Below are 23111 nucleotides of genomic sequence, written 5' to 3'. Positions count from 1 at the left end.
AGTGAACAGTGCAATGTATGACTTCTTCACAGAACCATTTTCTTTCACATAGAGCGGTCCTGCAAAATCCACACCTGTGACTTCAAATGGTGGCGATTCCGTTATTCTGTCTTTTGGTAAAGGCGCAGTGACCTGCTGTCCGGCCCTTGCCTTGAATCTTTTGCACACTATACAGCTTGCCACTGTGCTCTTGACTAGCTGCCTAGCACGCAAGATCCAGTATCGCTCCCTGATTTGTACTAAAGTGTCTCTTGCTCCAGAATGCATCACCTTCTCATGGTGGTACTGTATCAGCATTTCTGAGTATCTGTACTTGTTGGGCAGAACCCATGGGTGCTGCTCTCTGAATGTGAAGCTGGACTGTTGCAGTCTTCCTCCTACACTGAGTAGTTCGTGTTCGTCCAGGAACGGTTTCAGTTCTCTGATTTTACTGTCATTGTTTAGGCTTTTTCCTGCCCTCAGTAGTTTGATCTCCTGTCCAAAACTCTGTTGTTGTGTTACCTTAATCCAGTACTTTTCTGCATCGAACAGTTCGTCAGCAGTCAGTTCACCTTGTATCTTTATGGTTGTACGAGCATTGGCTATGAATCTCTTTATCCAGGCGGTGACTCTGAACACTCTTTTCAGTTTGCTGTACCTTTCAAGCTCCAACACAGGTTCAGTGATGTCTGTGTTGTTTGCTGCGAGTTGTACAGCAACCTGGCAACTGGACTTGAGTTCTATATTCACCTCTTCCGGAACTTTGTTATCATCAGTCCCCTCGGACTGATTGGGTGATGTCAGAATTCTGGGTCCATTCCACCATAGCTCGCTCTGTGTCAAGTTTCGAACAGTCTGTCCTCTTGTAGGGAGGTCAGCTGGATTAGTTTTCCCTTCAATATGTGACCATGACTCTGGATTGATCAAGTACTGGATCTTCGTCACTCTGTTCGCAACAAACTGTTTCCATTTCTGAGCTGAGCTGCAAATCCAATGCAGCACGATCATCGAGTCTGTCCACATTTTGATCTGTTTTTCTTCCATTTTCAGTGTGGTCAGTGAAGTCAAGTTGTTTGCTAGTCTCGCTCCAATCACAGCTCCCATGAGCTCCAGGCGTGGCAGCGTCATTTTCTTGAGTGGGGCTACCCTGGACTTGGATGCGACTAGACTTGTTGTTTCCCTGTCTTGTGATTCACCTTGCAAGTAAGCTACTGCACTGTAAGCCCTTTCACTTGCATCACAGAACACGTGTAGTTTCAGGGTGTGGCTATTATGTGGCCGCATGTCTGTTCTGTACCACCTTGGTATGGTGAGCTGGTGTAACTGGGGTAGTTCTGAACACCACTGTTGCCATTCTCGTGTCAGATCAGGTGGTAATTCTTCGTCCCAGCTGAGTCCCCTCTCCCACATTTCCTGGAACATGCATTTGATCCTGATGGTGAAGGGAGTTAAGAACCCAAGAGGGTCGAAGATACGTGCAGACGACTGCAGAACACTTCTCTTTGTGTTTTTCTTTAGAATGCTCAGTAGCGGCCGGAGGTCAAACACAAAGTCATCTGTTTCCGGTCTCCATACTAAACCTAAAACCTTCAGCACTAATCCTTGTGTTTCTAGCGTCAACGGGTGGTCAGTTGTCGTACTCTCCTCCCATTTTGTTTTCAATTCAGGAGAATTGGTCATCCACTTGCAGAGGTCCATGCCTGCAATCGACAGCATTCACTTTGCAGTTGTTGTCACAAGGTAAGCCTCTTCAACATTGCGTGAACTTGCAATGAAATCATCTACATAGAGTGACTCTCTCAGTATCTCTACAACTTCTGGTTGTTCTGTTTCATATTGTTTCAGGTGCTTCCTGATTGTAGCTGCCAGCAAAAATGGACTTGGGGAAGCTCCAAATACCACTCTTTTCATCCTCAGCACACGGAGCTCCTCTTCATTTTCTCCCCTTGGTGGGCCTGTGAGCCATAGAAATCTCACGGCGTCTCTGTCTCTCTGCTAGGGATATCTGCAGGAAAGCTTTCTTGATGTCTGCCATGAATGCGATCTCATGTAGTCTGAACTTTATCAGAACGCTGAGCAGATCCGGATTCAGGTTCGGTCCTGTGAGTAGACAGTCATTGAGGGATGGACAGCCATCTTCATGGGACGAGGCATCAAACACCACTCTCAGTTTTGTTGTCACCTTATCTTCTCGGAGTACTGCATGGTGAGGTAAGTAGTATTTTACGTTGTCTGCACTTGATGCGTTGTCCTTGGGCACGTCCTCTGCCATATCCTGTTGTAAGTAGTCCTCTACCACTTCATTGTATCTGCTGTACAACGTCACATCCTTCTTCATTCTTTTCTTCAGACCTTCAAACCGTTTCTTGGCGATTCTATAGTTGTCTTTGAGTTCTGGCATTTCTCGTTTCCATGGCAACTCCACGTGGTATCGACCATCTTTGAAGGTGGTTGTTTCCTCGAACCTCTGTAGAGCCTCGGTTTCCTCTGGGTTCTGTGTTTTCTCGCTTATAATACCCAGAGACTCAAGCTCCCAGAATGCATGCAGTTGTTTGGAGACTAGTGTGTCTTCATCAAGTGGGATGAACATGCAAGTTGCCTCGGCGACACTTGACATGAACACGGGTCCCTGCACCGACCATCCAAAGGTGCTCTCTAAAGCAACCAGCGTCTCCGACAGTCGCTCCACTCTGCCTGATACTATCTGCCAGTAGTAGTCTGCTCCTATCAGGACAGAGAGTTCAGGATCATTGTCATCTCCTGGAAAGTCTGCGAGCTGCAGTCCCTTTCTATTGAGCTCATGTCGAATCTGTTCACCAGGAACCTTCATCACAGCTGTGCACACTTGTGGGGTTTCAATTGCCTCTATCTCTATTCTCTGCTGTTTGTCCCAGACATTCTCCAAGATGACTTTCACTGTGTTGCGTTGGGACGTTGCTGGGGCAGAGGAGCCAAACGTGTGAAGAGTGAGTGCCTCTTGTCTGATTACTGGTAGCTTCAAGCCCTTCACAAGGTTTTCATGTATGAAGCTTCTCTGACTGCCTCCATCTAGTAAGCAACGAGCTATCTTCCTGCCCGATGGGCCTTCTAGCCATGCCTTTGCCGTTTGTAGCAACACAGTGTTCTGTCCATCTGGTTTCATCTTCACTGAATGGGGAATAACTGAGGAAACAACAGCATCTACAGAAACAGTAGGGGGTTGCACCTCACTCCTCTTACCGGTACACACAGCAATGTGATGTCTGCTTCCACATGTTGCACATGACACATCTTTGACTTTACAGAATTTTGCTATGTGTCTCTGTCCTAAACATACAAAGCATCATCCCATTTTCTTCAGTTTCTCTTTGCGTGTAGCAATATTGTGGTCAGGGCAGTTTTCTGATTTGTGGTCTGCACTGTCACAGAATAGACAGTTTTGTTCCTTCTGGCTGGCTGTATGCAGTGCTGCAGCAGAGTTGGGTCTTTTTGTTTTCATTTCATTGGAGAAGCATGACTTGTTCCATGGTTTGCTCTCTTTCTGTTGGTTGCGTGATCTTGTCATTTGTAGCGCTCTCTCCCTGCTCTGAACCTCCTTCTGTAGGAAACTGACAATCTCAGACACTTTCATTCATCATCTACTCCCCTCTGACAACTATAGTCAAGAGCTATGTCCTCTGGAATCATCTGCAGTAAGATTGGGCATAGTAGGCTTCCATAGGTTTCTGACACTACACCCAGTGATTCCAGGCTCCTAATCTGAATTTCACATTCATCATATAGCTGCCTCAATGCATTTAGATCAGAGGATTTCTTCACAGGGGTGAGATTCAGCAGCTTTGACATATGAGCACTAATCACAAGATCTTTCCTTCCAAATCTGCTCTTGAGTAGAGCGATTGCATCATCATAGTTACTGTCTGTTAACATCAGTCCTGCTACTGCCTTTGCAGCTGGTCCAGTGAGATATGTTTTCAGATAGGTAAACTTCTCTTTATTACACAGTGAATCATTGTTGTGAATAGCAGTCTCATACTGACTCCAAAACTCCTGCCACATACTGACATCTCCATAGAATTTCTCAATAATCAACTTTGGTAGCCTTACTGATTTTCTCTGTGATCTGTTTGAGTTAGCGTCACTCACCCGTGCTGGTAGTGGATTGAGATCCTGGTTTTTCTTTATCACTCGTTGTGCACGGCTCTTAAGCATGATAACGCGCTCTTTGTAATCCTCCGTGCATGCAATCTCTGCCTCCAATCCGTCCAATGGGATTAACTGTTCAATTCCACCATCAAGTTCAAACAAACTGTCCTCCTTAGCTGACAGCAATTCCAACAATGTACTCAAGTGATCGGTATCCGGATTCGACTGGGATATTTCCACGTCAATCTGATTCAAAATCCGTGTTGTGGCACCTCGAATGGTACCCCGCTTTCGTCTCATTCTTTCGGTTTCATGCCGACGTTCCTCCTCAGCCATTTCAGCCGCTTCTTCTTCGCAGCTCATATCCCGGGTTTCGGCACCAAAATATAGAATAACTATCTTCAAAGTAATGACTCGGGACGTCGGGTTTGATATGAAAGCTTCTTTTAGTAATAATTCTTGATCACGTTACATTTAACAACTTTAGATTCTACAAAGCAATGCCAGCAAGCTGCTAGCGCAAAGGAGCCAAAATAATCACCTGTTAATTGCACTTAACTAGCGCGTTCACTCTCTACTTCCTGTCGCAAGGCATTCTGGAACTTGCAGTCAAAAGCGTAATTCAATACTAACCAATACAATTACATATGTAAATAACTGTAAAGAAATATCTTTAGATACAGCTCAATGAATTAACTTAAACATTAACTCTGTAACACATTAAAGTTACAACATCATGTGTGCGTTGTATTGACCTGCTCCCTTATTAATAAGTGACTCAAGATTTAGTTTAAGTATAACTCTGTCTCTCCTCATTTGATAGTAAAGAAATTAACCACCACACTACTTCAGTATTTCTTTTTGGTATCTGTACTTTACTCTTATTATTTTTGACAACTTTTCCTTGTACTTTTTACTCCGTACATTTTCCCTGACACCCAAAAGTACTCGTTACATTTTGAATGCTTAGCAGGGCAGGAAAATGGTCCAATTCACACACTTATTGTCACGCCCTGACCTGAGAGATCCTTTTTATGTCTCTATTTGGTTTGGTCAGGGTGTGATTTGGGGTGGGTATTCTATGTTCTTTAGTTCTATTATTTGTATTTCTATGTTTTGGCCAGGTAGGGTTCTCAATCAGGGCCAGCTGTCTATTGTTGTCTCTGATTGAGAACCATACTTAGGTAGCCCTTTTTCCCATCTGTCTTTGTGGGAGATTAACTTTGTTTGTGGCACATAGCCCTTTAGCTTCACGGTTGTTTTGGATTGTTTATTGTTTTTGTCGGCGTCATATAAATAAAGTAATATGTACGCTCATCACGCTGCACCTTGATCCACTTCATTCAACAGCCGTGACACTTATCAAAAGAACATCCCTGGTCATCCCTGCTACCTGATCTGGCGGATTCACTAAACACAAATGCTTTGTTTGTAAATTATGTGCGCTGGCTATCCGTAAAAAAAATAAAAAAATAAAATGGTGTCGTCTGGTTTGCTTAATATAAGGAATTTGAAATTATTTATTATTTTACTTTTAATATTTAAGTACATCTTATCAATTACATTTACTTTTAATACTTAATTATATTTAAAACCAAATACTTTTTAGACTTTTACTCAAGTAGTATTTTACTGGGTGACTTTCACATTTACTTGAGTCATTTTCTATTAACGTATTTTTACTTTTACTCAAGTATGACAATTGGGTACTTTTTCCACCACTGGGGCTAGTAGATAGTTGTGTTAGATTCTGGGTGAAACTTGGAACATTGTTATACGCAGAAGCATAGTATATAAAGGAGTGAAAGAGACTGGTTTTTACATCAGAAGTTAATGGTTCTGTATGGTTCTGTTCTGTAGGAGACAGATGGCTTTGGAATGTGTTGGGTGGACGAGAGAAAGTCACAGTATTGCTATAGGGGAAGCGGATGGACATCTGTGGATTAGGCGAAGGAGGGGTTGAGGTCAGGTCAGATCCCCTGAAGGGAGAAATTATGGTTTATTACCCTACTACCCTCTTCCTGTCAAACCATATGATGTAAAGATTGGAGAGAAGGAGGAGGGCCTAAAGTGGAGAATATATACTTGAGGTGGTGGAAACATGTTTTTGTCTAAATTAAAGCTGTTCCCTTTGGGAAGAATTAAACTAGGTTAAGCTTCTCTAGTGTCTGTGAGTTATTTACACTGAATTTTTATTTATTTTAGCTTTATTTAACTAGGCAAGTCAGTTAAGAACAAATTCTTATTTTCAATGACGGCCTAGGAACAGTGGGTTAACTGCCTTGTTCAGGGGCAGAACGACAGATTTTGACCTTTTCAGTTCGGGGATTTGATCTTGCAACCTTTTGGTTACTAGTCCAATGCTCTAACCACTTGGCTACCTGCCCCCCCGAAAATAAGAACCTAACAGTTGAAATGTTATTGATCGTCTGTAGAGCATCTATAAATGGACAACTCAAATAAAGTGTTACCCCCCACACACACACACACTTACCAAGTGTAGTTGCTTTTTGGCATCGCACTGCATCAACTAGAGAGGAAAAGAGAAAGGTGAAGAACAATGGGTTAAAACTGCTAGTTATTGTTCATAAGCATATTTCACAGACACGTATGTACAAAGAGCACACATACGTACGTACATACGCACACACACACACACACTTAAAAGGCGTAGTGTCTTTTGGCCATCTATCTGCATCACATAGAGAAGGAAAGGTTAAAACCATCCCTACCAGTTATTTTTAATAAGCATATTTCACACACACACACACACACACACACACACACACACACACACACACACACACACACACACACACACACACACACACACACACACACACACACACACACACACACACACACACACACACACACACACACACACACACACACACACACACACGGGTCCTGGAGAGTGCATGCTTTAGTTCCAGCCCAGCACTAACTCACCTGATCAAAATAGACCTGACTGAAAGACCATGGATAGACACACACACACACACACACAGACACACACACAAACACACACACACACACACACACTTACCAAAAACATCATCACATTCTGTAAAAAAAAAGACAGGGCATATAGTAAGGAAGGGAGATGTGTTGACAATATACAACATGCAGTGCCTTCGGAAAGTATTCAGACCCCTTGACTTTTTCCACATTTTGTAGGTTACAGCCTTATTCTAAAATGGATTAAATCGATTGTTTCGCTCATAAATCTACACATAAAACCCCATAATGACAATGCAAAAACAGTGTTTTCAAAATGTTTGCTAATTTATATACACTACCGGTTATATACACAACACCTACTCATTCAAGGGTTTTTCTTTATTTTCACTCTTTTCTACATTGTGGAATTATAGTGAATGAATCAAAACTATGAAATAACACATATGGAATCATGTAGTAACCAAAAAAGTAGTAAACAAATCCAAATATATTTTATATTTGAGATTCTTCAAATAGCCACCATTTGCCTTGATGACAGCTTTGCACACTCTTCGCATTCTCTCAACCAGCTTCATGAGGTAGTCACCTGGAATGTATTGAAATTAACAGGTGTGCCTTCTTAAAATTTGTGGAATCTCTTCCCTTCTTAATGCATTTGAGCCAATCAGCTGTGTTGTGACAAGGTGGGGGGGTTTATTCAAGTGCAGTTGCAAAAAACATCAAGCGCTATGATGAAACTGGCTCTCATGAGGACCGCCACAGGAATTGGAGACCCAGAGTTACCTCTGCTGCAGAGGATAAGTTCATTAGAGTTACCAGCCTCAGAAATTGCAGCCCAAATAAATGCTTCACAGAGTTTAACTAACAGACACATCAACTGTTCAGAGGAGACTGTGTGAATCAGGCCTTCATGATTGAATTGCTGCAAAGAAACCACTGCTAAAGGACACCACAATTATAAGAAGAGACCTGCTTGGGCCAAGAAACACGAGCAATGAACATTAGACCGGTGGAAATGTGTCCCTTGGTCTGGAGTCCAAATTTGAAATTTTTGGTTCCAACCGCCGTGTCTTTGTGAGACACGGTGTGAGTGAACGGATGATCTCCACATGTTTTTCTCATCGTAAAGCATGGAGGAGGTGGTGTGGGGGTGCTTTGCCGGTGACACTGTCTGTGTTATTCATAATTCAAGGCACACTTTACCAGCATGGCTACCACAGCATTCTGCAGCGATACACCATCCCATCTGATTTTTGCTTAGTGGGACTATCATTTGTTTTTCAACAGGACAATGACCCAACACACCTCCAGGCGATGTGTGGGCTATTTTATCAAGAAGGAGAGTGATAGAGTGCTGCATCAGATGACCTGGCCTCCACAATCCCCCGACCTCAACCAAATTGAGATGGTTTGGGATGAATTGGACCGCAGAGTGAAGGAAAAGCAGCATATGTGGACCCTCCTTCAAGACTGTTGGAAAAGTATTCCAGGTGAAGCTGGTAAGAGAATGCCAAGAGGGTGCAAAGCTGTCATCAAGGCAAAGGGTGTCTATTTGAAGATTCTCAAATACCAAATATATTTTTTATTTGTTTAAGACTTTTTTGGTTATTACATGATTCCATATGTGTTATTTCATAGTTTTGATGTCTTCACTATTATTCTACAATGTGGAAAATAGTAATAAAGAAAAACCCTTGAATGAGTAGGTGTTCTAAAACTTTTGACCGGTAGCGTATATTTAACAAAACGTTTAAAAAAAAATCCCAATTATATAAGTATGGAGTCCCTTTACTCCGTACTTTGTTGAAGCACCTTCGGCAGCGATTACAGCCTCGAGTCTTCTTGGGTATGACGCTAGAAGCTTGGCACACCTGTTTTTGGGGAGTTTCTCCCATTGTTCTCTGCAGATCCTCTCAAGCTCTGTCAGGTTGGATGGGTAGAGTTGCTGGACAGTTATTTTCAGGTCTCTCCATAGATGTTCAATCGGGTTCAAGTCCAGGCTCTGGCTGGCCATTCAGAGACTTGTCCTGAAGCCACTCCTGCTTTGTCTTGGCTGTGTGTTAAGGTTGTTGTCCTGTTGGAAGGTGAACCTTCGCCCCAGTCTGAGGTCCTGAGCGCTCTGGAGCAGGTTTTCATCAAGGATCTCTCTGTACTTTGCTCCGTTCCTCTTTGCCTCAACCCTGACTAGTCTCCCAGTCCCTGCCACTTAAAAACATCCCCACAGCATGATGCTGCCACCACCATGCTTCCCCGTAGGGATGATGCCAGGTTTCCGCCAGACGTGAGGCTTGGCATTCAGGCCAGAGTTCAATCTTGGTTTCATCAGACTAGAGAATCTTGTTTCTCATGGTCTGAGAGTCTTTAGGTGCCTTTTTGCAAACTCCAAGCGGGCTGTCATGTGCCTTTTACTGAGTGGCTTCCGTCTGGCCACTCTACCATAAAAGCCTGATTGGTGGAGTGCTGAAGAGATGGTTGTCCTTCTGTAAAATTCTCCCATCTCTACAGAGGAACTCTAGAGCTCTGTCAGAGTGACCATCGGGTTCTTGGTCACCTCCTTGACCAAGGCCCTTCTCCCCCGATTGCTCAGTTTGGCCCGGGCAGCCAGCTCTTGGAAGAGTCTTGGTGGTTCCAAACTTCTTCCATTTAAGAATGATGGAGGCCACTGTGTTCTTGGGGACCTTCAATGCTGCAGAAATGTTTTGGTACCCTTCCCCAGATCTGTGCCTCGACACAATCCTGTCTCAGAGCTCTACGGACAATTCCTTCGACCTCATGGCTTGGTTTTTGCTCTTAAATGCAATGTCAACTGTGGGATCTTATTTAGACAGATGTGTGCCTTTCAAAATCATGTTCAATCAATTGAATTTACCAAAGGTTGACTCCAATCAAGTTTTAGAAACAATCTGAATACTTTCAGTCTGAATACTTTCCGAAAGCACTGTACTTTATGTAATATTATTATTTTATGCACTTGAGGTCATGGACCAAAGGTATTTTAAACATACCTTTATCTTGTTCTCTGACTTCTTGTAATGAATTATATTTGTGATTGAATGCATCTGTAACCAGACACTTGAAGCCTTTCAAACTGACCAACTCCACCTCAGCTAGACTGTATGAGACATTGGAAACACACTCAGGTTCCTGTTATAGAGGGGGAGGAGAAAGAAGAGGCTCAGTACTAGAGGAACACACACACAGTAGAACCAATGCACATGCATGGGCACACACACACACACACACACACACACACACACACACACACACACACACACACACACACACACACACACACACACACACACACACACACACACACAGTGACATAGACCTACCTCCCCATCCAGACATTCCAGTAAGTAACATACTGCTGAATTTCTTTTGTCTTCAGTGTAATCTTTGCATTTGAAGTCCTTCTTACAGTTCTCCCTGTAGAACCTGCTAAGGGCTTTTTCAACACTTTCAAACGTTTCCTGTAATAAACGTGGAATTGACAGAAATTACGTTTGTAATCCTTTAGGGCCAAAACATAGCTTGAGATAAGCTTGCATAAAATTTACCTTTTCATAACATTTTGCATCTATGTCAATGGATTCAAGATCAATTTACACTTGCAGATTTCAAGTTAGGAGTCAGGCTTTACAGATAGAATGTGCAGAAATGGAATGGAACCCATACCTCAATTTTGTTCACTCTGAACAAATAGTCCCTTGGCAGACTTTCTACCTTGAAGGTAAAAAGGCAACCAGTTACTTTAAGGTTCAACATCATATTACGTATTAAAATGCACACAAAAGTGAGAAACATTGTGATGAGTAACTAGTGACTATCATTTACCATTTCTGTCAAAAATTCATTATACATGCAGATAGGCTCTTCACACAGACAAGCTCTCCACAGGCACACCTGCTGAGGAGGGAGAGGAGAGAGAGTGTAGAGGATGGAAGGAGAAGAAAGAATCAGTCAAGTATACTATCTGTAATAAACCTGAATGTGCAATGTGCATGTTTAAATAATCATTACATAATAATGAATACCTAATTTATGTTGTTACTGAAACAATTATATGCAATTACACTACAATCACATCATATAGAATTCAAACTTTATTTCATTCATATATAGCTAAACAATGTGCACATAAGTAGTATGTGCTGTATGTGTTTCAGGGTTGCGGTCAAACCTTTTCGAGTCAATTCAGGGTATCAAAGATTCATGGTCCACTGTTTCATATGATAACATTTGAGCGAAATCCAGATGGGTAATGATATCTCCAGCTACAGGTTTGACTGTCAGTGCTGTGACAGCTTGAATAGTATCAGTGAGAGATGAGGCAGCATAGATTCTAGAACTCACAAAGAGACAGGCTCTGATAATCCATGCCAAGCCACTTGTCATGTTGCCTTGGTAACCATCAGGATTTCCCCTGGACAGAAAGAGAGAGAGAAAAAGAGAGAAATAAATATTATTCCTTCAACTTTAAGATGAGAGAGAAATATTTTTCCCTCTGTCACGATCGTTGGTTGAATTAATGGACCAAGGCGCAGCGTGCATAGAGTTCCACATGTTTATTGGATGAAACCCACAGAAAACAATAAAGCGCGAAACGAAACGTGAAACTAATGTAGTGCTCGCAGGCAGCTAGATACAGACAAGATCCTACAAAAACCCAGTGGGAAAAGGCTGCCTAAATATGATCCCCAATCAGAGACAACGATAGACAGCTGCCACAAATTGGGAACCATACCAGGCCAACATAGAAATGAAAAAACTAGACTACCCACCCTAGTCACACTCTGACCTAACCAACATAGAGAATAAAAAGGATCTCTAAGGTCAGGGCATGACACCTTCCTCAACCTTAAGATAAAGGAAAATACCACGCTGACAGTTCTCCCTGCAAAACTTCCTCAACGTTTAGTTAGAGGGCAAAGTACTGGTTTATCCTGACAGAAACATTAATGACAGACACTTTTTTGTAACTGCCTGACTACCATTTGAGAGAAAGAATGTTTTTGAATAACATTTTATTTCCTCCATTCTTTCTGTGTTTCATCAGTGTGGTTGTCTATACAGTTAGGCACAATTTCTAGGTTGTATTGGTCATTATCATACTGTAGATATTTCTTGATATTTCATGAGATAGGATAGGCCTACAAGTGGCATAACAGTAGGCATGGATTTATCTCACTTTAAATGTGTAACCAAGCAGTTAATACGCTACCAACTGAACATAATGTGTATTCATGCATGACAAAGTTGTCTTGATGACCAAACTCAGGATCATATACTGTACATCACTGTCAGAAGTCACTTGGTTATTTCTTGTCAGATCAATTGACTTATGTTCTTACCTGTTTTACTCAAGAGATGGTAAAGTAATGTATCTGAAGTTAAACTAAGAGAATCGTTTAAATTATATTAAATATATTTTCTATTTGAGATTCTTCAAAGTATCCACACTTTGTCTTGCTGACAGCTTAAACGTGCCAGCAAAAGCCCACGATGTGACGGTCTTAATAAAGCCAAGTGAAATATACTTCCAAGAACATCCAATCATACATCAAGAATAGCATGTGAGATGGCTGCTTCCTCCTCCATGACAAATATGCATTTGTCTAATAAATAAGAGACGATGGAAACCTTGTCTGTGATGTCATTCACCATCCTCAAACTGACAACTTCTTTATTCTTCCATGTGCCTCCAAAGACCTCAACATCGCAAGTAGCAGAAATATCCACAAATGCAAAATACAACAGATTTATCCAGAGGACCTCGTCAGCAAAGCTGTGTCTGCCCTAACATAGGCTACATAGTGATCCCTCTGTTGTATAGTTTGCCAAGTAAGATCAGATCTATTGGAATAGATTTGTTTGTAATTATGGCTTATATTATGCTGTCTAATAATGTCTATTGACCCAGGTTTTAATGTCAGAGGATGTGGGCCAGAGTTGTGTGGATGGAAAATGAGAAGGAAGTAGGTGTTATTCCAGAACACTGGATCAAAGATCAAACTGTGTAGTGGCTCCCAAATAAATATTACAATGCAATAAAGGATTGGTCAACACCCCCTCTGAAGTCATTTCAGCTTCCGAGAATAAAACTGACATCAGGTAAATAGCAGATCCATTATAATTTGTAAAAACAACTGCTGGTTGTTAACATTACTGTTAAATTGTTAAAACCCTCACCCCACCATTCAGAATCAAAACAGCAATGTGAAGACGTCGAAATCACGGAAGCCAGTGGGCTTCCATGATTTCGACGTCTTCACATTGCTGTTTTGAGGAGTGGAGGAGATTTCCAAGAGAAACCGAAAGAATTTACAACTGGTATGTTTAAACCCACATTGATAGTTTGTGTACATTCAATTTACTTGGCATGGTTTTTATTCTGTATATTGTTGTGTGTTTAGAATCGCATGAGGAATGTAATCTGCAACCTCCAGCCAATACTGCCTCCAAAGTTGTGTAAGTATATTAACCTGCAATGCTGATTATTAAATTGACCCCTTGTACCTAAACTCTAGCCACTGAACAACCACCTTGCCCTTTGATAGACTGGGAGGACATATTACCGTATTACTGATCCTTTCAAATCTACAAGAGTGTGGGTAATGGGAAGATAGCTTCAATCCAGACAGAATCCCTCCATGTTGCGCCATTGTTAGAATAGTGAAACAAACGTGAAACTGAGCTGAAATAAGTATTGATTTCCAGGCTAGAGCTAGGGAGGTTAACTATGGCATGTTGTAGAATTTTAGTTTAAAGTTTGGTAATCTGTTTAGGTTGTCTTTTTCCACATCAAGAAAACTTAAACGCATGACAAATGTGAGTAGAAAAAGGCTGGATCTTATTTTACACTTCCATGTTTATTTTCAGGTAAAGGACCAGAAAACCTGTGCCAATGCTACCAAGAAACAAATGGCTAAAATGCAGCACAAGCCACCAAATAATGACGGTGAGGACGACCCTTCACAGCATAAGCCAACTACTTATTCTTGATCATTGTATTTTAGAAAGGTATTCTAATTATAAAAACAATTGGCATGATGTTGTCCAATCTTTACTGCAAAAATAATCTTGGTCTCTCATATGGCTTAACCCTGGAGCATGAAGGCTCGAGATCTCCGTTTGCCTTCTTAATTGAGGGATTCCCCTCACCAAATTGCTGCAAACAGACGGAAGTATGAAACCCTCCATTTAGAATTTTCGTTTAAAGTTTGGTAAAAATTTGATTGTGTTTAGGTTGCCTTACAAATGTGTAGAAAAATGCTTGATGTTATTTTACACTTGCATGGGTTATTTTTTAGGCCTACCCAAGCCCCCACAAAAATTTGCTCTGAGGCGCCAGAAAACCAGTGCCAGTGCCACTAAGAAATGCTAAAAGCTACGCAAGCCACCAAGTGATTATAATGAGGAGGACCCTTCACAACATAAGCCAAGCAACCCCTTATTCTCATTCTTGATCAATGTATTTGGGAAAGGTTTTCTAATTGTATCCAGAATTGCCATAATGTGGTCCAATATTTTACTGCAGAGAATCTTGAGCCTTCATGCTCCAGGGATAGGTAATGTGGGAGACTGAGGTCTCTTTCTGCCTCTTCAGATGGGAGATACCCCTCATCAAAGTGCTGCATAGGCTCAGACCCGTTACCTCTGCCGGGAAGCAAGTATGACACATTCTTTTAAAATTATTTTAATGCTATTGAAATTAAATTGTTATATTTGGAAGTGAACAAATGTAAAACTACATAGAGTACTTTGATCTCCTTTGTGAGATCTGTGACCTTTTAAAGTACAGTCACTCGAGTTCGGTTGAGGAATTCGACTTCAACCTGAATGAGACGGAGGAAGATGTACTAAGGACTTGGTATTTTATTAGGATCCCCATTAGCTGTTACGAAAAGCAGCAGCTAATCTTCCTGGGGTCCACACAAAAACATGAAACATGACATAATGCGGAATATTAATAGACAAGTATAGCTCAAATAGGGGAGAGGAGTTGTGCCGTGAGGTGTTGCTTTATCTGTTTGTTTTTTAAACCAAGTTTGCTATTCATTTGAGCAATATGAACTGGAAGGGAGTTCCATGCAAAAATGTCTTTAAGTAATACAGTACGCTTTCTTGAATTTGTTCTGGATTTGGTAGACTGTGAAAAGACCCCTGGTAGCATGTCTGGTGGGGTAAGTTTGTTTGTGTGTGTGTGTGTGTGTGTGTGTGTGTGTGTGTGTGTGTGTGTGTGTGTGTGTGTGTGTGTGTGTGTGTGTGTGTGTGTGTGTGTGTGTGTGTGTAAGTTGACTATGCAAACAATTTAGAATTTTCAACACATTCATGTTTATTATAAAAAGAAGTGATGCAGTCAGTCTCTCCTCAACTCTTAGCCAAGAGAGACTTACATGCATAGTATTTACATTATCCCTCTGATTGTTAGATTACTTGTTAGATATTACTGCACGGTCGGAACTAGAAGCACAAGCATTTCGCTACACTCGCATTAAAATCTGCTAACGCAACCAATAAACGCAACCAATAAAATTTGATTTGATTTACAATGAAGAGCAAGACATGCCGCTCTGTTCTGGGCCAGCTGCAGCTTAATAACTAGGTTTTTCAAGATTAGACAAAGCTAGAGCCAGTAGGCTTTTTCGAGAGTGGTGTCATAAAAGCAGAGCATCTCTTTATTAGGGACAGATCTCTCCCCATCTTTGCAACCATTGAATCTATATGTTTTGACCATGCCAGTTTACAATTTAAGGTAACACCAAGTAATTTAGTCTCCTCAACTTGTTCAACAGCCACACCAATCATTACCAGATTCAGAAGAGTTCTAAAACGTATGGAATGATTTGTACCAAATACAATGCTCTTAGTTTTAGAGATGGCCACCCATTCCAAAACAGACTGCAACTCTTTAAGGGTTTCAATGACTTCATTAGCTGTGGTTGCTGATGCGTATATGGTTGAATCATCAGCATACATGGACACACGTGCTTTGTTTAATGCCAGTGGCAGGTCATTGGTAAAAATAGAAAAGAGTAGAGGGCTTAGAGTGCTGCCCTGCGGTACACCACACTTGACATGTTTGACATTAGAGAAGCTTCCATTAAAGAAAACCCTTTGAGTTCTAATAGATAGCTCTGAATCTGGCAGAGGTTGAAAAGCCATAACACATTTGTTCTCTGAACAACAGGTTATGGTCAATAATGTCAAAGGCTGCACTGAAGTCAAACAGTACAGCTCCCACAATCTTCATATTAACTTCTCTGGGATATGTGGGATGGCACCTCGCCAACAGCCAGTGAAATTGCAGGGCTCCAAATTCAAAACAACAGAAATCCCATAATTAAAATTCCTCAAACATACAAGTATTTTACACCATTTTAAAAGATAATCTTCTTGTAAATCCAGCCACAGTGTCCGATTTCAAATAGGCTTTGCGGCAAAAGCACACCAAACAATTATGTTAGGTCAGCACCTAGTCACAGAAAACCATACAGCCATTTTCCAGCCAAGGAGGGCTCACAAAAATCAGAAATAGCGATTAAATGAATCACTAACTTTTGATGATCTTCATCAGATGGCACACAGGACTTCATGTTACACAATAAATGTGTGTTTTCTTCGAAAAAGTTAATCTTTATGCCCAAAAACCTCATTTGAAATTGGTGTGTTATGATCAGAAATGCATTGTCTCAAACAAACATCCGGTGAAAGTGCAGAGAGCCACATTAAATTACAGAAATACTCATAATAAACATTGTTAAAGATACAAGTGTTATGCATGGAAATATAGATAAACTTCTCCTTAATACAACCGCTGTGTCAGATTTGGCTTTACGGCGAAAGCACACCTTGCGATTATGTTAGGTCAGCGCTTGTCACAGAAAAATATCCAGCCATTTTCCAAAGGAGAGGTGTCAGAAAAGTCAGAAATAGCGTTATAAATATTCACTTACCATTGATGATCTTGATCGGAATGCACTCCCAGGAATCCCAGATCCACAATAAATGTTTGTTTTGTTCGATAAAGTCCATCATTTACATCCAAATACCTCCTTTTTGTTCGCGCGTTTAACCCAGTAATCCAAATGAATATTGCGCGATCACTTGTTCAGACCAAATGTCAAAAAAGTTATATTAAAGTTCGTAAAAACATGTCAAACGATGTTTCGAATCAATCTTTAGGATGTTTTTAATATAAATCTTCAATAATGTTCCAACCGGAGAATTCCTTTGTCTTTAGAAATGCAATGGAACGCAGCTACCTGTCACTGGTGCCCGCGTGATCAGCTCATGGCACTCTGCCAGACCTCTGGCTCAAACATCTCTCATTCTCTCTTCCTTCACAGTAGAAGCCTCAAACAAGGTTATAAAGACTGTTGACATCTAGTGGAATCCTTAGGAAGTGCAATATGACCACATAGACACTGTATATTTGTTGTTTTTGTTGTTTCAGTGTTCAGTTTATTTATTAACCTGTTTGGGATAGGGGGCAGCATTTTCACTTTTGGATGAATTGGTGCCCATAGTGAACTCCCTCCTACTCTGTCCCAGATGATAATATATGCATATTATTATTACTATTGGATAGAAAACACTCTCAGTTTCTAAAGCTGTTTGAATTATGTCTGTGAGTATAACAGAAGTCATATGGCAGGGCAAACTTCCAAACAGAAAGTGAGAATTCTGAGAAGGGTCGATGTGAAAGTCATCGCCTATTCAATTCCCTGTATAATATGGATCTGTTTGCACTTCCTACACCTTCCACTAGATGTCAAGAGTCAGTAGAACGTGGAATGAAGCCTCTAGTGTGATGTGGGGCCGGATGGTAGCTATTTGAGTCAGTGGTCTGGCAGAATGCTAGTTCCTGGTCATGCGCGCTAGTCATGGAATGGCCATGTGTGCCATTACTTATACAGACATGAAGAAATGCTCCGGTTGGAACGTTATTGGATATATATGATAACAACATCCTGAAGATTGATTCTCTACTAAGTTTGACCAGTTTATTCGACTTGTAATATAACTTTTTGAAGTTTTCGTCTGACGTTTGCCTGCATCTGCGCCAGCGTTTGGACACGTGTACTACACATGCTAGCTAAAGTTGCTAATTGGACATAAGTAATGGACATTATCGAACAAAACAACGATTTATTGTGGAACTAGGATTCCTGGCATTGCATTCTGATGAAGATAATCAAAGGTAAGGGAATATCTATGATGTAATTTCGTATTTTTGTTGACTCCAACATGGCGGAGAAATTTTGTTAAATCTGAGCGCCGTCTCAGATTATTGCATGGTGTGCTTTTTACTAAAGTTTAAAAAAAATCTGACACAGCGGTTGCATTAAGAATAAGTGTATCTTTAATTATATGTAAAACATGTATCTTTCATCAAAGTTTATGATGAGTATTTCTGTTATTTGACGTGGCTCTCTGTAATTACTCCGGATATTTTGGAGGCATTTCTGAACATGGCGCCAATGTAAACCGAGATTTGTGGATATAAATATGCACATTATCGAACAAAACATAAATGTATTGTGTAACATGATGTCCTATGAGTGTCATCTGATGAAGATTATCAAATGTTAGTGATTAATTTTATCTCTATTTCTGCTTTGTGTGACTATCTTTGGCTGGGAAAAATGGCTGTGTGTTTTTTGGATTTGGTGGTGATCTAACATAAATATATGTTGTGTTTTCGCTGTAAAACATTTTTTTAATCAGACACGATGGCTAGATTAACAAGATGTTTATCTTTCATTTGCTGTATTGGACTTGTTAATGTGTGAAAGTTACATATAAAAAAAAAAAAAAAAAAGAATTTCGCGCGCTGCCTTTTCAGCGGAATGTTGTGGGTGTTCCGCTAGCGGAACCCCTGGGCGAGAAAGGTTAAATAAAAATGAAAACTTACCACGCTGCGTTTTGGTCCGATCCTTCCTCCTCATCCGACGAAGACGAATATCGTTACAGAACTACCCATAACCAATGGACCAAGCAGCGTGGTATGGAGGAGCAGAGGGTTCAGGACTCCTGGACATGGGAGGAAATCCTGGACGGCAAGGGACCCTGGGCACAGACGGGAGAGTATCGCCGTCCTAAAGAGGAGCTGGAGGCAGCTAAGGTGGCGCGGCGACGCTACGAGGAGTTGGCTCGAGGAAACGTGCACGAGAGGCAGCTCCAGAATTTTTTTTGGGGGGGGGGAATGGGTAAATTGGCGGAGTCAGGTCGGAGACCTGAGCCAACTCCCCGTGCTTACCGTGGCGGGCGTCGTACTGGTCAGGCACCGTGTTATGCGGTGGAGCGCACGGTGTCTCCAGTACGTGTTCTTAGCCCGGTGCGCTATATCCCAGTTCCTCGCATCGTCCGGGCTAGAGTGGGCATCGAGCCAGGACGGAGTGTGCCAGCCCTGCTCTCCAGACCTCCAGGACGTCTCTACGGCCCAGGATATCCTGCGCCGGCTCTGCGCACTCTGTCTCCAGTGCGTCTGCACAGCCCAGTGCGTCCTGTGCCTGCGCCCCGTACGTGCCGGGCCAAAGTCACCATCCAGCCAGGACAGGTTGTGCAGACTCTTAGCTCGAGACCTCCAGTGCGCCCCCACGGCCCAGTGTATCCGGTGCCTCGGCCAAGGAAGAGGCCTCCTGCATGTCTCCCCAGCCTGGTGAGTCCTGCGCCTGTGCTAAGCCCTACCCCTCCTGCATGTCTCCCCAGCCTGGTGAGTCCTGTGCCTTCTCCCAGAGCCAGGCCTCTTGTGTGTCTTTCCACTCCAGTGATGATCCATGGCACGAAGCCTCCAGTGATGATCCATGGCAAGAAGCCTCCAGTGATGATCCATGGCAAGAAGCCTCCAGTGATGATCCATGGCAAGAAGCCTCCAGTGATGATCCATGGCACGAAGCCTCCTGTGTGTCTCTCCACTACAGTGACGCCCTTCAGTCTGGAGCCTCCAGCGACAATCCCCAGTCCGGAGCCTCCAGCGACGACCCCCAGTCCAGAGCCTCCAGCGACGACCCTCCTGTCCGGAGCTGCCAGAGTCTCCCTCCTGTCCGGAGCTGCCAGAGTCTCCCTCCTGTCCGGAGCTGCCAGAGTCTCCCTCCTGTCCGGAGCTGCCAGAGTCTCCCTCCTGTCCGGAGCTGCCAGTCTCCCTCCTGTCCGGAGCTGCCAGAGTCTCCCTCCTGTCCAGAGCTGCCAGAGTCTCCCTCCTTGTCCATGATAACTAATATTCAATAAATAGGATGGGGAAAAAAGGGTATCTCAAGCTGATCTGAATGTTTGCGGCCATTCACATTATCAATCTATCATTAACAAGTTCTTTAAAACGTATGTATAAGTGTGGGTTGGACACCAAGAGATTGTTGCTGAAGGGAGGACTTCCCATCTGAAGATAAGTGCTAGGACATCTCAGGAGAGACAGAGCGTTTGTCCCCTGTTCCAGAAATGCATTTATTTACTTATTCATATTTTACAGAGTACTCTCTCTCGTAGAGGGGTTGAGCGGGAAGTCGACTGTTTTATGGCGGTCATAAAATACGATGCATCTATGCTCTGTAGTGTTCGAGATTGGAATGTAAACTGTGGAACACAGAGACCCTTGGACAACAAAAGTTTGAATAATTAAACAATATTTATATTTTTGAGAATGTGGGTGTGGTCCGTGGACACTTAAGGGACAGTCATGACGAGTGTGTTTCATTTGGTGATCTCATTGTAACGTTCTTCGTCGGGCGAAAGAGAGGAGGACCAAAATGCAGCGTGATGATTATTCATTTTAATAGAATACTTAAACAACGAACAAAAACAATAAACCAACAAAATGAACGAAGACGAAACAGTCCCGTAACGTGAACACAAACAACAGGAACACAGGAACACAGTAACAGGAACAATCACCCACAACCCACAAGGACAAAACAGGCTCGAGCACCGAGCCTGCCCAACCCTACCTGGCTGAATGCTCCCCGTAGCCATGCCAGTGCGACTGTGCTGGCGAACCGGGGACACCATGCGTAGGGCTGGTGCCATGTACCCCGGCCCAAGGAGACGCACTGGAGACCAGATGCGTAGAGTCGGCTTCATGGCACCTGGCTCGATGCCCACTCTAGCCCGGCCGATACGAGGCGCTGCTATGTACCGCACCGGGCTATGCACACGTACTGGAGACACCGTGCGTATCTCCGCATAACACGGTGTCTGCCCGGACCATCTCTCTCCACGGTAAGCACGGGGAGTTGGCTCAGGTCTCCTACCTGACTTAACCACACTCCCCGTGTCCCCCCTCCCAAGACATTTTTGGGGCTGCCTCTCGGGCTTCCTAGCCAGCCGTGTTCCTTCGTAACGCCGGTTCCCTTTTCCTACTGCCTCCGTTCTCCTGGCTGCCTCCACCTGTTCCCATGGAAGGCGATCCCTTCCAGCCAGAATCTCCTCCCATGTGAAACATCCCTTGCCGTCTAGAATGGTCTCCCATGTCCATTCCTCTCGAGATTTTGGCCGCTGCTGCTGCTGCTGCCCGTTACCACGCTGCTTGGTCCTTTGGTGGTGGGTGATTCTGTAACGTTCTTCGTCGAGCGAAAGAGAGGAGGACCAAAATGCAGCGTGGTGATTATTCATTTTAATAGAATACTTAAACAACGAACAAAAACAATAAACCAACAAAATGAACGAAGACGAAACAGTCCCGTAACGTGAACACAAACAACAGGAACACAGCAACAGGAACAATCACCCACAACCCACAAGGACAAAACAGGCTACCTAAATATGGCTCCCAATCAGAGACAACGACTAACACCTGCCTGTGATTGAGAACCATATCAGGCCAAACACATAGAAACAGACAAACTAGACATACAACATAGAATGCTCACTCATATCACACCCTGACCAAACAAAACATAGAAACATACAACGCAAACTATGGTCAGGGCATGACACTCATGAAGGACAGGAAACACTCATTACCGTGGCTTTGGTTGTGTACACTTCATAATGATTGGGTTTACATCTAAATATTGTGAAATGTATGTGATTAAACATGAAACTACTGTGAAAAGATGTAATGTGATGTTAACAATGTAAATGAGAAAATATGGGTTTTCATATAAAGTTAACCAAATCAGTGGCCACGCCCACGTGAGCATAGACATTACGTCGGCGTCATGGACCGCCCTTTTCTCAGAAGTGTATAAAACACACTATTGACGAAATGTACATTAGACTAGAAAACATGGAGCTGACGCTACATGTTGAAATGGTTAAGAACTACAACTCTATAGGCCCAGGAGAACATACAGCGTGGAGCATTGGCTACGCGGCTGGAAATGGTTCAACTCTAAGACTATCAATTCACTACATTAGTAAGAATCCTAGGCCTTCGAACTACCAGTCTGCAGCTGGAAATGTACGTAGCCTAGGACGAAGAATACCGAGAACCGTCAAAACATCTATTCTACGTCAGGGTATGCCTGGCGTATCCACTAGGAACGCAACCATAGACTTTTTTGTCAACTCTCTTCAGCAGACGGACCGGCGACCACAGAGAGAAACAACAAGACATACACTCGTAAATATGTACATTTTATTTTATTTTTGAATGAGCGGTCGTTCATGTAAAGTATTAGCAATTTCTATGAGTGTAGTTATCAGCTTTGAGTTTCCCGCTCTTGAGCGGTCCACACCCCATTTCCTTTGTCTACCAAGCTGTCATATCGGTTTCGTCCATGAGGGACTTTTTCTTTGTATCATGTAATACCCCATATATGAACTAATTCTGTGTGTTTCATGTATTTCTGTGACTTGATTAGTTAGTTAGTAAATAAATAATTAAACCAATTTGTATATCGCCGATTCATGATTTAGTCTAGGGTTTGTGCAGATATCCAAGGGTTTGCGACATTCAGCAATGAGAACTAATGAGGTACAATTTATTAATAAGCGACTGTTTTCATAAGATATGAAAATATCTGAAGAGTCGATTCGGGAAATAGAGACTCTATACACATTTTCCCGTGGTACCCTGACTTCCTAGTTAATTAAAGTTT

At 42.5% G+C, this 23111-nt stretch overlaps 1 protein-coding gene across 5 annotated transcripts in view; it reads right to left on the bottom strand.

Annotated features, from left to right (window-relative positions):
- The window catches only part of LOC139578826 (uncharacterized), a 49091-nt gene that overhangs the window by 19990 nt on the left and 5990 nt on the right, over positions 1-23111 (bottom strand). For 4 of the 5 annotated variants that reach the window (XM_071406884.1, XM_071406888.1, XM_071406886.1 and 1 more), the window contains exons 2-8: positions 11425-11494; positions 10906-10977; positions 10747-10794; positions 10404-10541; positions 10074-10212; positions 7154-7171; positions 6599-6634 (exon numbers count right to left, since the gene is read on the bottom strand). In XM_071406884.1, the coding sequence (XP_071262985.1) occupies positions 6599-6634; positions 7154-7171; positions 10074-10212; positions 10404-10541; positions 10747-10794; positions 10906-10977; positions 11425-11494 (521 nt within the window). The remainder of the gene's footprint in view (positions 1-6598; positions 6635-7153; positions 7172-10073; positions 10213-10403; positions 10542-10746; positions 10795-10905; positions 10978-11424; positions 11495-23111) is intronic. The other variant, XM_071406885.1, reaches the window with a different exon arrangement.

The sequence above is a fragment of the Salvelinus alpinus genome, chromosome 6 (assembly GCF_045679555.1).
Source record: "Salvelinus alpinus chromosome 6, SLU_Salpinus.1, whole genome shotgun sequence".
Taxonomy (NCBI): domain Eukaryota; kingdom Metazoa; phylum Chordata; class Actinopteri; order Salmoniformes; family Salmonidae; genus Salvelinus; species Salvelinus alpinus.
This window is presented reverse-complemented; position numbering and strand designations above follow the sequence as displayed.